Source organism: Ursus maritimus (genome assembly GCF_017311325.1).
Source record: "Ursus maritimus isolate PB19 chromosome X unlocalized genomic scaffold, ASM1731132v1 scaffold_X1, whole genome shotgun sequence".
In the NCBI taxonomy this organism is placed as follows: domain Eukaryota; kingdom Metazoa; phylum Chordata; class Mammalia; order Carnivora; family Ursidae; genus Ursus; species Ursus maritimus.
The window spans coordinates 21,673,457-21,689,567 of NW_024423319.1; the positions used below are offsets into that span (position 1 = coordinate 21,673,457).

The 16,111-nt window shown below is 41.4% G+C and overlaps 1 protein-coding gene across 1 annotated transcript in view; it reads right to left on the reverse strand.

Moving 5' to 3' along the window:
- Nucleotides 1-8,192: 8,192 nt before the first annotated feature.
- GABRA3 (gamma-aminobutyric acid type A receptor subunit alpha3) overlaps nucleotides 8,193-16,111 on the reverse strand; it is a 151,816-nt gene continuing 143,897 nt past the window's right edge. The window contains exon 7 of the mRNA XM_008685641.2: nucleotides 8,193-10,287. Coding sequence (XP_008683863.1) covers nucleotides 9,952-10,287 — 336 coding nt within the window. The 3' untranslated portion in view covers nucleotides 8,193-9,951. The remainder of the gene's footprint in view (nucleotides 10,288-16,111) is intronic.

The window sequence follows — 16,111 nt, forward strand, 5'->3', positions numbered from 1 at the left end:
CATTTTACAAATCTATTTTTAAGGTTATTAGAGATTTACTAGTTTCTTTTGGTGGCGTCATATTTACCTGATTTTTCATGACTCTTGATTCCTTATATTGATATTTGCACATTTGAATAAATGGCGTCTTCTTAGGACTTTATAGGTTTGCTTTGGCAGACATAGTTCTTTGCCAGACAGCTCAGATTCAGTTTCTGGATTTATCTGCTGGTAATATCCTTGGGCAGGCAAGGCCTGCTATTAGGGTCTATTTTTGGGTGAGGTAACCATTTGAGCTCTGAGGTCAGGGGTGGGTGGTTTGCCTCAGGTTGAGACCAACTGAATAAAACTGCTGACTTTGTTCCTTACCCAAGTGAGTTTGTAGAGTGGGCTCTGTGGTTTCCTGGAATCTCTGGGCAGGGTTACTAGATGTTAGGACTGGGTACTGTATTCAGTAGCAGGTGGGGCTATGAATTAGCTTTCCTGACCTGGTGGGACAACAGGACAGGACCCAGGGCCTGCATGGCTCATTGTTTGGGGAACCAAATCAGACCAGGGTGTGCACTGAATATCCTGGTCATGTAAGGCCACTGGTTTTGCTCTGTAGATAGGGAAAGCCGTGGGCTGTGCTTTCTGTTCAAGTGCCACTGTATGTAGGGCTGTTGAATAGGTTATGCAGCTTCTGTGCTCTGGTAAGATTCCCTGATCAGGCAGGCTAAAGGCTGTATTCAGCAATAAGTAGGGCTACAGATTAGTTTCCTTTCCTAGGTGCAGTGGGAGAAGCAGCTCTAAAACCAGTAGAGCTCTTTATTTGTTGTGTGAACTCAAGCCTACCCACACCCCAAATTCCCTGGCTGAATAGGGTCTCTGGCTTTGCTCTGCAAACTATGATCTCTGTCTGCCCTTATCTCAGCTTGAGAACTGCTGGGCTGCACAGCTTTCAGGTGTTTTTAACAGCCTTTCTGGTCAAATGAGGCTCTCTACAGCAGGTAGGGCTATGTCTCAGCCCCCTTACCTGGGTTGGAGAGGGGAGTGGCTGGTCTAGGCTACTCTCAATTTCCCAAAAAGGCTTTCTGGTTGGAAGAGGCTGGGAGCTACCCTCACCCATTTCTATAACTTCACTGCCCATGCATAGCAGAGGAATCCTCCATGCCTGATATTGGCTTTGTTCTGGGGTGATCTACTCTGCCTGCTCACCTCTCGGCTCAAGCCACTGGGCTGCACAGTTCCAGAAGTTCTCACCAGTCCTTCTGGTCAGATGGGACTGGAAAGCACTTTCCACAGTGGGTGGGGCTATAATTCAGCACCTTGCCAAGGCATGGGCAAACTGAGCTCTAGGGCCAGTAAAACTCATTTAAGGATCCAAATCAGGTGGATCTGCACCCCACTGAGTTCCCAGGTCAGACTATGTCCCCAGCTTGGTGCTATAGATGAGCAGAGTCACTGGTTGGGATTACTGCCTGGGCCCTGCAGGTACAAACCCAGTCTGCTGGTTGTTACAAGCCCTTCCTTTTTCTCCTTCACAGTCAGATTCCCAGTGGTTGATTCATGCAAATTCCCCTGCAATCCTTATGGTGTGAGACCAGAGTAGGGGCTTCCACAAAGCTGGGGAGGGCTGCTTGTCCTCCCTGGGTTCTCTTTTCCCACCGAAGGAACAAGAGGCTTTGGCGAGACCTCTTTGTGTGATGATGAACTAACTTGGGGAAGGGGCAATATGCAGTCAACATGTAGCTGCTTCTCTTACCCTTCTAATGTAGACTGTCTTGGCCTCTGTGGTACAGGGAGTTGGGGCTTCAGCCTCAGTCCCATGTCCTAGGGTTCTCTCAGTGGTGTCTTGTTTGTGAATAGTTATCAGTTGTTCTTATGAGGGGGAGCAAAATCAGGAATGACTTCTCTATGTCACCATTTTGGTGACATCACTCTCAATAACAGTGTTTGGATTAGATTTATTCCCTACATATGAGCAGCAATTAATGATTCCAATGATCTTCCACGTACAGTAGTTCATTCAATCTAGTGTTCCCTGGAAGTTTTCTTATTATATTCATGTTACATAGAGGTTAAGTGACTCCCCGAGGTCCTACAAGTGAGATCATTGTATAACCCAGATTAGAGCTCAGTATTCTTGTTTCCCAGTTCCTGTGTCTTTTTACCATTCATACTTGTTCTAACAACCACCAGCTTTCCCCATGACCATGTTGATATCTCATTCTTCTTATGGGTTTGGACAGGGACCAATCTGAAAGCCTTTCACACAGCTACATATTAATACTTATAAGAGGAGGTGGCCATCTGCCCAAGGTTCAGACTATGCTGCATCTGTCATCATGTCTCTTTCAAGGAGATTTTAGTATGGTTGTGACCTAAAGCCAAAGTTTATAGAACAAATTCCTAGCTGAGACACCATTAACTTGTGCACCAGCCTTGGGTACCAACTCCCACTGACCTTAACCTGGGAGAGACCTTCTAGTGCCATAAAAGCCTGGAAAAGTTGGTTGAAGCTCATCGTAGGAGACCAGTGCAGCATGAATGTGGCTTGAGGAAATTAGAGTCAGTATTAGCTATTCCTCACATCAGTACAGAGCGAGTTTGATGATGAATAAGACCTTGGATTTCATTGGCTGATACTACCTCTACTAGGATATCACTAGCTTTCTACTTTGCCAATAAACATTAATTAAACTTTCCTAGTTCTTCCTTGAAGAGGCAGGGAGGGGACTGGTATTATTATAGGCTAGATCTGTATTTCAGAAAAGGGTCCCAGCTTGAAGTGTATAAAGATCTTAGAGCCCTTGCCCAGCGTGACACTAGTAGGCACAAAACTCCATCTGCTGGAATGCAGAGTCCTAAGCCCCCAGCCTGGTGCAGCTTGCAAGGTTGTCCTGAGACCATGATAAAATTTAGTGGTCTGCAATGGGACCTAGCAGTGTTATTATTATCCTTCATGGACTTCTGTTCATTTCATTTGAAACTTTAATGATCTGAAAAAAAGGTCTGTAGGCTTTGGAATAGTTTGAGTAAATTTGCTTGTTGTGTAACAAGGCTGGAGAGTGGCTGTAAGCATGAGAAACTCTAAGATTCTGGGTCTGTAGGAAGTTGGCCTGGAATGGAGTCATCAACTCTAGGGACCAGCAAGTGGCTTTCCCCAAAGCAGCTCACATGTACTGCTATCATCTTTCTGGGTTTATAGAAGCCAATCTTCTGAAATCATAGGTCAGCAAGATGATGGTATGTGGCCAGGTTCTCAGGTAGATGATAGGTTATGCTCCCCACATCACCTCTTAGGTCCAGAGCCACTATACTCACCAACCATCCTAATTGGTAGAATGCTTAAACAGTTAAACAAATAAATTTGCTGTATATCTCATTATGGTCTTTTGCATTTCTGGGCCTTTGAGCATCTGTTTTGAATGTCCTTTTTTTTTTTTTTTCTTTTCCTGGCAAATTCTGAATCATCCTTTAAATCCCAGCTCAAAAGTTATTTTATTCAATAAGCACTTGCTGAGTTTGGGCTGTGGTTTTAGTTCTACATAGTGGTATACAGGGACAGCTCCTCCTTATAGGGCTCAGTCTAGTGGGAGATTGCAATGATAAATGTGGGGATAGTGAGAGAATTACAGAGTGGAGTGGGAGCAAGCACATAGCTGCTTTGCAATGGAGGACAAGGCATAAGAGACATGACCCTTCAGGTGCAAACTGAGGGATAAATAGGAGTCAGCCAGGTCAAGGCAAGAAAGGAAGGAACATTCTAGACTGAGGAAGCCCTGCATAAAGACCCTAAGACATAGTAGTACTTGATGTGCTATTGATATGGCTGATGCATTGTAAGTGACGCAGACATTGTGGTAAGGAGACTGATCAAGACTTTTAAGGCCAGGGTTATATTTTGGATTTTATTTTATGTGTAGAAGATGCCACTGAAGGCTATTAAACAGGCAAGTGACATGATCTGGTTTACAGTTTAAAGGGCTAGTTCTGTAGTTATCCAGGTGAGATCACAACGAAGGCTTGGACTGGAGTGCTGGTAATGGAAGTGAGGAGGCGGTGGTACAATATGAAATTTAAATTAGAGACTAGGTGCACAAGATTGTCAGATGTGCTGAATGTGGGGGTGAGAGAGAGGTGTCAGGAATTACTTCTGTGTTTTTGACTTGAGCATCTGGACAAATGTTGCTGCTTCTATTAATTGATAGAAGAATGACCCAAGAATTGCATGGGTTGAACAGTCAAGAGTTGTGCTTTGAACATATTAAATTTGATATGAAAGAACTAGACTAGAGATGTTGATTTGCCAACCAACAGCATAAAGGAGGTGTGGCGGTTTTTATACATGTCTACAAATTCTTTGGGAACTCCTCTTATTAATAGGTGAGGTCTGTGTCCCTCCTCTTGAATCTGGATTGGCCTTAATAACTCTGTTTTAACCAACAAAATGCAGCTACTTCCAAGGTCAGGACAATAAAAGCCATGTGGCCTCCATCTGTTTCTCTCAGAACATTGTTCTCCATGAAGCTTCTTCTAGAGATGTTTCATCTCAGGACCCAGCTTCCATGCTGTGAGAAGCCATAAGGAAAGGCCATGTATGGATGTTCCACTCAACAATCCAGTTGAAGCTGTCCTTCAACCATCACAGCCCAGCTGCCAGACATATGAATTAAGGACCCTACCTCCTGGTTTGGCACCCAGAACCTCCCTCATCTTCTTGATTTAGAACCCAACCTCTTCCCTGATGGACAGGACTGGAGCTGAGCAACTAATATGCCTATATCTCACCACAAAATCCCCTGTCACATGGAGCTTTGAAGTAGATTCTCCATCTCCAAATGTTCCAGTCAATTAAGTCACCCCTACTTATTTGAGTCTTCCTTTCTGAGGTCCTGGGCATTGTGGAACAGAGATGAGCCATCTCTGATGTGCCCTGTCCACATTCCTGACCCACAGAAATAATAAACAGTTGCTGTTTTATGCTATTAAATTTGGGGGTAGTTTGTTACATAACTAAAGATAACTGAAATATGCAGTCACTGAAGCTATCAAGACAGAGGAGGTCATTCAATGAGAGTGTATAAAGTGATAAGAGAAAAGCAAAAACGCTTTAGGGAACCCTAGCCTTTAAGAGATGAGAGAAGTTAAATAGGAAAATCATGACAAACAAAAAGGTAGCAGGGGGAAAAGTAGGGGTATCAGGAGACTGTGGTGTCATAGAAACCAAATAATAAAGTCATTGTCAACAGTGTCAGATGCTGCTGATAGGTCAAGTAAGATAACTGAAAAAATGCCTTTAAGTTTTAGTTAGCCAGGGCAGTGGTGACTCGGCAGGAGTAGCTTCACTGAGAGCCGGTAATAGAATTCTTTTAGAAGAGAGGAGCAGGGATGAAGAACAAAGGGAAGACTGGTCTTAGAAGGGAGGCCACTTTTTGTGACAGAAGAGAAGGGATTGATAATATGTGAAGATCCCATAATTTCTGTTGAGTTGGTCATAAGAAGTTTAGGGAGTTCCTTCTGATGGTTTCTGTTCTCCCCAAAGCTGAACCTTCGAGGGAAAAACAAAGGGGAAGGTTTTTTTTTTGTTCCCAATACGTGCTCTTGGCTTACCTGGAAGACCTCTGCCTGATGCCAGCACCCCCTTAACCTTCTCAATGTAGACCCAACTTTTCTCATGATGGGACTGGAGCTGGGCTGCTAATAATCCTATACCTCATTACACAAGACCTTGCCACATCAAGCTCAGGCCAAGGATATGGTGTGGGGCTTGAGGAGGTCACTACTAGATCTGAGTTTGGCCCCTGCATTCCCCTGTTTAGCCACCTCATTATCTTGGTGTTTAGCCAAATTCTTTTGAAGCTGCCAACCCATATGAGTTGTGTGATAGGCAACTAAAGGATGGGATTTGTGTTCCTGGGGTGGGCTAATGTAGGAGCTCCAGGATGTGGTGACATGCAGAGGTAGAGTGGGCCACTAGGGCAGCTGCTGGAAAGCATACTCTGTAGACTTGGCTCTGATCAGAATTCTATTTTACTAATTGGGAAGCTAAGTCTGAGCTCAGGGGAGGGACTTGTCCAACATCATTACACAACATCTGCGATGGAATTGAGCCCTGGCTAAAATCAGGTGTTCATTCTTCTCAGTGCTTTCCCCATGATATCAAATTGTTGGAGCTCCAGAAGCAAGGCAGAAGCAAGGCAAAACAGATCCAGGTTGCTCTCTTATGGAAAAGGGTAGGAGGCCCCAGAGGGCAGCTTGCCCAGTCAACAAGGGCTGGCACCTTTAGCCTTATTCTACTGGATGGCCACATGATTAACATTTCTAGGCAGAAGCTGTCAATACTGAAGAAAGATCCCTGCCTCCAATTCTAGGGCCTCTTTGACAGAGTTTCCCCTAATCATGCTCTTCCTTTTCCATTTTCCTTATTTGTTCCATGTTCTGAAGACTTACTGGAAGGATTCAGAGTTCCAGAAGGGCAGCTCAGACTGGGAAGCCCACTGAAGCGTTTCATAACACAGATGCATCCTAGATTGTCCAGTGGGCTATGCTTGAGACTTTCAAAGGTTCCTGGTGCTCAGTCAGGCCTTCCTCTCCTGCCCTCAGTACTTTCACATAAGGAATAGGTCATTAAATGAACCCTCCAAATTTAAAAGCACCATAGGAGCAAACAATTATTTAAATAGAAAAAAATACATTTAAAATGACTTAAAATAGAACATATTTATTAGTACCTGGATGCTTAGAGTTGCTTTAGAAGGTTACACATTACTTTTATTTCCATTAATCTCCACTGATAATGGTTTAGTTTCCTCTCCACCACCACTCTGAAGAAACCCTCCCCCACGTAGCTCTGATCTAAATTAGCATTCATTTATTTATATTTATTGAGTGCCTATTATGTGTTAGGCATTCTTCCAGCAGGTCCTAGAGCTGCTGCTATGGATAGGTCTCTGATGTTCTAAATATCATAAAATACTTGAGTCCAGAGATATCGGTCCCAGTTTGAGATACAGCTTCAAACTCTTAGGGAAGTTCAGTAATAGAAGTGCTGATGAGAATAGCTTGAGCTTTTCCCTAAGACTAGGGGAATAGCTTTCTGAGGCAAAGTGGTTTCAGAGAGTTCAAGAAAACAACCCTTAAATACTGGTATGCAGTTTTGTCAGAGAGGCTGCCATCTGTACCTTGCCTGGCTGTTCTGGGGGTATGGTTGAACTGGTCAAGGGACTGTGAGGTTATTGCAGCAGCAAGGCATCCATCAGATAACCACAGGGCTGAAATATGCAATGAGGGTCAGGTTGGCCAAGTCTCAAGAAAACTTTTTATATGATTTGAAATGCTCTCCCAAAGAGATTTCTTCCATCATCTAGGAGCCAAGTGATTTCCTTGAGCAGATCTCATGAGATTATTTCCCAGATTTTTCTTAACTCTTAGAAATAAAGGTCATCATCCATTTCCCAACACATGGATCAACCAATCAGACATCCACTCTAATAACTAGCTATTACCTAAGGGAATTATTGACTAAGAAAAATGGTAATCAGTGTGACAGAGAAAACCTTTAGAATTGCAATGAGAATAACTTTCCCTATTTCCTGGGAGCAGGTGAATTTAGCAGAGGAAACAATGCAGGTGTTTCCTTCTCTGTCTTATTAGGTAATGAGACCCTTGAGTCATTCAAAGCTATGTTTTCACATGGGTTCCATTTTGGATCAACTGTAATAGGTCTCTTGCTCTGGGAATACCCTTTTTCCAGCTTATTTCAATAGTGTTAAGAAGTAGAAAGTAAGGGTGACTTGAGAGTGGGGGTGAAAGATGAGTAACCAAAAAAAGTCTCTTGGGGTGCCTCAATGGTTCAGTCAGTTGAGTGTCCAATTCTTGATTTTGGCTCAGGTCATGGTCTCAGGGTCGTGGGATCAAGCCCTACATCCCACATCAGGTTCTGCACGCTGCAGAGAGTCTGCTTGAGATTCTTTCCCTTCCCCTCTCCCTCTTCCCCTCCCCCTGCTCATGTATACTCTTTCTAAAATAGATCTAAATTTTTAAAAAAGTTCTCCAGTCTGAGTACAATTCAGAAGTTTAATAAACAGCCGCTAAACATTGCACCAAAGCATTTGGAAACACAATTTCTACAAAAAGGTGAAGGTCAGGCTTTCATTCTAAACTCCTTTAGACGATCATTAACAGCCCCACCCACCCCACCACCCCCCATCCCCACATACCCACAACACTACACTCTTCTAGTCATGAATTTTCCTACAGACATACTCTTAGAAATAAAGGGACTGGCATGCATTAGCCCAGCAATGGCAAAGAAGCAGGGGATGGGGGGAAGGATGGGTGCAGAGGCAACCAGTGGCTAATGATAGACCCCTTAGGAGCTTTGTTTAGGGAGTAGGCAGGGAGAGTCTGATTTTGGTGCCATCTGTGGCTTTACTTTGGGCTTCTGGGATATCTGGACTAGTGACTGGGACTGTCATCTTAATATCATTCCATTGAGCTGTGACTATTAGAAGTGGTCTTGGGTAACACATTGTGACTTCTTTCTACAAATCCTTTCGGTGTCCAACCAAACTGCATTCAGGAATCAGCAGGGCTGTTGAGATTGTGCTGATTCAGAGGTCAAGTGGACCTGGCTTCTCATCCTGTCTTTATTTTGGTCTTTGGAAAGGGACCCGTGATCGTTCTCTATTACAGACACTCGTAAGGTACCCCAGCAAGTCATTCCAACATTCAAGACTCAGTTTATCTACCTTATAAAAATTTAACAATTATAATATATGAAGAACAAATGAGATCAAATGGCCCTTAAGTAATATATTAACAAACTGGTAATAATGATTAACTTGACTCAAAAATGAACTAGACTCCAAATCACCCCTCTAAGAATTGGCATCAACAGAGGGCCAGAGTTCTCTGTCATAATGGGAGCAGAGTTCTTAGGCCTGGGATAGCATTTAGGGTGTGGAGGGCATGGAAGGAAGAATTGGACTTTCACCTGTCAGTGGCCCTCTCTTTTGAGCCAGACTTTAAGCTTTTACCACCCAGCCCAAATCTCTTGCCCCATCCAGTATTTGACTAGGTGTCTTGGAAGAGAGGTGACTTTCTTACCTAATTAAAAAAAATATTGTGTAGGCCTTTGATCTAGATCTTTTTGTTTCTGTTTGTCCCTTTTTAGTATAAATTACAAAAATACTTGATCCTTTTCCTGAAGAATTTGCAGGCAGTAATGAGTCCAAACCAAGCAGCGTCCAGCTGGCTACAAGGGGGGTCAAAGGGCTTTTCTGAAGGAGAGATATATCAAAGAAGATACTATTTTCCTGAGGGGCTGAACATGGCAGAGCATCAGCCATCTTAGGGCCAGGTTGGCCTAGTTGGTCTATCTGTTTCAGCCATATATCATTGACAGTAGTGAGCCTCAACTGTCCCCACTAACCTTCAAGCCAATAAAGAGGCTGGGGCCAGGTTTAGAGGTTATCACTGGCTCCTGCCTTGGCTAGCAGTACTTTTGCATAGTGGGCCCTGCTGTAGGCAAAGGAAATAGCAGGCCAGGACCAGATGGGATAGCCTGGCCCATGAATGAATCAGAATAATCTGATCTGGACCAGTCAATAATCCTCCTTGGTCTGGACCACTCAAATAGCCAAGTTTCCCACTACAAGTAGTAGAGTTTTCTGTTGTTTCTGCAGTGGGCAGAGTGCAATAAAATACATGTAATGCCCTCAGCTGGGGGAGACTGGCAGACTAAGATGAGCAACTGAACAAATGGCAGTGTTTGGCTCTGATGAGGGTACACTCAGCAATGTCAGAGGGACAAGTAATTTTTCTGTTATTATTTTTTCATTGAGATTCATAAATATGAATTGAGAGTCACAGCTTGGTTGAGAGTTAAAAAGAAGAATCCTGAAACACAGGAAGGGGAACCCTGGGGTTTGGGTGCCTGGATGCTTCCTAGGGTATACAGTGCTCTGGTTGCTGCATCACCACTATCTAGTGTTTGCGGATCATGCCCTTGATAGCTGACTCCCGGTTGACATAGGTGGCCCAGTAGACCAGATTAAAAATGGCAAAAAGCACAGGAAAGATGATGCGGGAAATTTTGTCAACCTTGCTGACACTGTTGTAGGTCTTGGTCTCAGTCGGGGTGTCCTGCACGTAGGTGGTCTTGGGCGAAGCAATAATTGTCGGGGTTGAGGAGGCGCTGGGAGCAGCACCCTTGGAGATGGTGGAGAACTCAGTGTCCTTGGCCAGATTGATGGGATAGGTGGTTCCCACGATGTTGAAGGTGGTGCTGGTTTTCTTTGTTGGGGCTGCTGGTGTTTTTTTCTAGGAGCCAGAAAAAGTAGGGGAGAAGAGGGGACAAAACAAAAGCTAATTAATTCATTACACAGAGCACCTTCAGAGGCTGTAGGGAGGAGGAGCCATGAGGGAAGTTAAGAAACAGGGGCCAGGAAGCCAATAGCACTGAGTAGCCAGGTTTGTGTCTAAGGATAATTGAAGATGAGCTTGAAAACAGAAAACTTGCATCATCTTGGTTTACTAGCTATGTGGCTTTGGCCAGGTCACTTCTCTTTGTGTTTTAGTCTCTTCATCTGTAAAATGAAAATCAAAATATTTGGCAGGGTTCTTGAGAGGATCAGATGAAAGCATGGTGGTAAGAATCACTGGAAAACTGTGAAATGTTGGTCATATGTAGGGTCTTATATATTCATGTGATTTGATCCTCACAGTAACCCTATCAAGTAGGTAGGTGAAATTACTCCCATTTGACAGATGATAAAACTCAGCCTCAGACTGAGTAGCAGAGCCCACACTAGCCACCTGGGCTCCTGACTTTTATCCAGGGCTGTACTGTGTTGCTTTCTATAGGTGCGAGGCACTTTTTGGTTACCCGAGAAATAACTCCAAAAGGCTTCAACCATCAAGTGGCACATCCCCTGTGAGGAAGAGAGCTATGTGAGTCTGAAAGTCATTTCATCTTAAAGACACAATAAATACTATGGCATGTTTACATGCATCATTACAACAGTATCTCACCCTTCATGCACCGTTAATGTGTTCAGCAAGCTAGGGGTCACACCAGGGTTTTCCACTCATACATGGCTGCAGGCAGGAGTCAAGGCCTCCCCAGGGAGCTATGCAAATGTTTCCCTCTGACACAGCAAGCCCCTGGCTGTTTCTGCCTTTGTTATGACACTGTCCTTTGTAATTCTTTTTTTTTTTCAGAATAAAAAAATGGGAAACAAACATGTACACATGTGTGCATTTGTTCCCACATATATGATTTGTGTACACATGGACCCTCCATGAAGAAAAGAGGAAACAAAGCTCAGGTCTAGATCAGAAGAGAGAAGCCGAGATCATAGTCTATAGCATTTGTTGCCTCCCTCTGCACTCTGGCCTTTTCTTTTTTCCATCCCTTTTTGTTTCTAGGGAAAAGATGGAGATAGATGAGCTTCAGAAATGCCCAAGTGTATTTGATGAAAAGTGACAACTACTTGCATTGCCCTAATGTCACACACCTCATTTGTTACCTTTCTCTATGTTATTTTGCTTCCCAGCATCTGTATTTTACTTTACTTCTCTGCTTACTTGTTTCCTTCCAGGGTTTCTCTATTCCCATCTTCTTTTACTGACCCCTTTCTCCTAATCTCTTTCTTTTCTTCTTTACATCAGAGTCCCTACCATTTTTATCTTTTCCCCCTTTAGACCATACTGCCATTTACCTTCCTGATCCTAGTATAACTTTGCCAAATATTTACTGAATGTCTACTGGGTCAAAACTATGCCAGGTATTTAGGGATAGGTGGGAAGGTTAAAAGATGAATCCATTTCAATCCCTGTTTTTCCAGGAGTTTACAGTCCAGTGGAGGAGAGAGCTGTAGGAACACATTAGTGCTATATAATATGATCAGAGCTCTAACAGATATGAGCAAAGTATGATGGGAATTCAATAAAATGAAGGGCAAAGTACCTACAGATGTTGGAAAATGTAGCTCAGAGAAGGCAACGAAGTTTGTGAGCTGGGTCACAGAAGATAACCAGGAGCTCATCAGATGAAGATTCAGCACAAGCTAAGGGCACTGCTTATTTGGGGGGACGACAAGAAGTCTGCTGTAGCTGCATCACAGTGTACATGGCAAAGGCTTTGTATGCCATGCTCTCCTGCTCTGCCTGCCCATGCTGACTTTAGGGTTTTCAATCAGAGAGGGGGTGTGGAATAAATGAGAAAGTGTTGGTTTAAGCATATTAATCATCTCACTAATAGGACTTTTATAAAGCAATACTGTTCTTTCTCTTTAAGAATTGCAGCCACATTGCTACAAGTGGAAGGGGGACAGAGCTCTAAGGCTTCTAAGAGCCTTGTAAATGTCTTAAATACTACATGGGACTCATTTATAATTAGCAACTTCATTGTGTGAATAGAGGCCTGCTGCTAAATGCCTCTGCTATTAAATAGCACTTTACTTGTTTGCCTGCTTACTTATTAATTTGCTTAGTAATCTCTTTTTTTTGTGGATAGACAAAGAAAAAAGGAGAAAGGAAAGAACCCCACTACCTTGACTTTGCTAGAAGCTTTCACGTTATTTCGTTTAGTCATCATATAAGCTGTTTATGACCAAGTCTCTGAAACAATCATTCCAAACAGCAAACACTTTCTTTAGCTTCATAAGTCCTTTGTGTTCTATAGGTGAGGAGAAGCAGCAGCTGATTTAATCTCAGATTTTTAAAGCAATAAAGGAAAATTACCTTTTAATTTCCCTTGCCCTTTCCAACATGGCACATTTTAGTCAACCATTCTAATTTTTACCTAAATGGTCAAAGAAGGAAATCAAAGCAAAACCTGTACTGTCAAGAAAACAGAAACAGGAAGCAGAGATTAACGGTTAACATTTATCCATTTCTGTATCTAGTTTTCAATACTTCCCTATGCTTTGGAATTTGATAGATACAAACTAGACTTAGTTTTGACCAAGTTGTGATTCTATTCCTTCCTCCCTAGCCAAGTGCCTGACTTAGGCATGTGATAGATGTTTACTGAATAAAAAGATGACCTTCCCTCCATTGAAGATTCTCAGTTTGTTCCTCCTTAGTCTCGACCTCTCCTATACAGAGAACATATCTCTGTAGTTCAGCTGGGAGTAATTCCCACACCACCAAACTGAAACTGACACCTCCAAATTCCTCCAAGCAGTATGACTCCCAGGATACCTTTCCTTCTTGAAAGTCACCTCATGTGGATTTTGGGATGAGGCAATGAAAACTTTTATAGACCAATGCATGCCCAACTCAAGGGTTTACCTCAGATGGCATTCCTTTCTATTGTTCTAGAAGTGCTAATTACAGGGTTATTTGGAGACCTAATGTACTTGATACTCAGTCAGGATCTCAGAGTATATGCAGATATAGCCCAGTGCCTCTGAATCCACCCCGTAACAGACATTCAACTTTCCTGAACCCCAGTTTTCATAAGTGAAGCAAAGTAATGGCATATATGCTACGCGGGATTCAAAGACAAATCAGAGAAGTGACAAAAAAAGTCCAGGACCAGATGGCTTCATGGGCAAATTCTACCAAACATTTAAAGAAGAGTTAGACCTATCCTTCTCAAATTATTTTTAAAAATTGAAGAAGAGAGAACACTTCCAAATGCATTTTATGAGGCCAGCATTACCTTGGTATCACAACCAAAGACACCATACCCACACAAATTACAGCCCAAGATCCCTGATGAACATACATGCCAAAACCCTCAACAAAATATTAGCAAATCAAATTCAACAGTACATTAATTTAAAAGATTACCATGATCAAGTGGGATTTATTCCAGTGATGCAAAGATGGTTCAAAATCCACAAATCAATGAATGGTATATACCACAATAACAAAAAAGGATAAAAATCATATGATCATTTCAATAGATGCAGAAAAAAGAAGCCTTTGATAAAATTCAACATCCATTTATGATAAAAACTCTCAACAAAGTGAGGATAGAAGAACGTTACCTCAATGTAATAAAAACCATATATGATAAGCCCACAGCTAACATACCCAAAGGTGAAAAGCTGAAAGCTTTTTCTCTAAGATCAGGAACAAGACAAGGATGTCCACTCTCACCATTTTTTTATTCAACATAGTATTACAGGTCCTAGCCACAGCATGAAAAGAAATAAATTCATAACAATTAGAAAAGAAGTAAAACTGTCATTATTTGCAGATGACATGATACTATATATAGAAAACCCTGAAGACTCTACTAAAAAACTACTAGAATACATTCAGGAAGGTTGCAGAATACAAAACTAATATGCAGAAATCACTTGCATTTCTATATACTAATAATGAGCTAACAGAGAAATTAAGAAAACCCCATATTATTTCACACTTATGTGGAATTTAAGAAACAGAACAGTTGAACATAGGGGAAAGGGAGGAAAAATAAAATAAGATGAAAACAGAGAGGGAGGCAAACCATAAGAGACCCTTAACTATAGGAAACAAACTGAGGGGAGGTGGGGGATGCGGGGAATGGGTAATTGGGTGATGGGCACTTGATGTAATGAGCACTGGGTGTTGTATGCAAACAGTGAATCACTAAATTGTACCTCTGAAACTAATAATACAGTATATGTTGATTAAATTGAATTTAAATAAAAAAATTTAAAAATGCAAAAAAAGAAAACAATTTCATTTATAGTTGCATAAAAAATAATAAAATATGGTGATGAGTAGTAAGGAGGGCACGTATTGCATGGTGCACTGGGTGTTATACGCAATTAATGAATCATCGAACTTTACATCAGAAACCAGGGATGTACTTTATGGTGACTAACATAATATAATAAAAAAAACATTAAATAAATAAATAAATAATAATAATAATAAAATATCCAGGAATAAATTTAACCAAGGGGGATTTATGACACTGATGAAAGAAATTGAAGACAACACAAATGGAAAAATATACTGTCTCACGGATTCTGAGAATTAACATTTTAAAAATGTCCATACTACCCAAAGAAATCTATGGATTCAGTGCAATCCCTGTCAAAATACCAATGGTGTTTTTCACAGAACTAGAACAAAAAATTATAAAATTTGTATGAAACCACCAAAAGACCCCAAATAGCTAAGCAATCTTGAGAAAGTGTAACAAAGCTGGAGGTATCATGCTCCCTGATTTCAAACTGTACTACAAAGCTATAGTCATCAAAATAGTATGGTACTGGCATGAAAATAGACACATAGACTAATAGAATAGAATGGGGGGTCCAGAAATAAACCCATGAATATATAGCTAATTAATCTATGACCAAAGGAGGTAAAAAGATCAAATGGGGGAAAGGCAGTTTCTTCAATAAATGGTGCTAGGAAAACTGAACAGCTACATGCAAAAGACAAAACTGGACCACTATTTTATACCATATACAAAAATAAACTCAAAATGCATTAAAGGCCTGAGTGGAAGACCTGAAAACATAAAACTTCTAGAAGAAAACACCGGTTCAAAAATTGGGTTGGGATTTTTTTTTTTGCCTTTTTTATTGAGTAATAAAGTAATTTTATTGAGTAAATACCAGTAAGCTATTTGTCATCAGTCTTAGCAATATTTTTTTAAGACAAATCTCCTCAGGAAACGGCAACAAAAGCTAAAATAAACAAATGGGATTATACCAAATTAAAAAGCTTCTGCACAGGAAAGGAGACCATCAACAAAATGAAAAGACTACATACTAAATGGGAGTAGGTATTTGCAAGTCATACATCCACTAAGGGGTTAATATCCAAAATATATAAGGAAGTTACACAACTTAATATAAAAAAAAAAACCCCAACATGATTAAAAAATTGGCAGAGGATTTGAAAACATACAGATGATCAACAGACACATGAAAAGATGCTCAACATCACTAATCATCAGGGAAATGCAAATCAAAACTACAATGAGATATCACCTCACGTTGGTCAGAGTGGCTATTATCAAAAAGACAAAAAAATATGTTGGTGAGGATGTGGAAAAAAGGGAACCTGCATATACTGTTGGTAGGAATGTAAATGGATGAAGGCACTATGGAAAACAATATGGATGTTCCTCAAAAAATTAGAAATACCATATGATCCAGTAATTCCACTACTGGGTATTTACCTA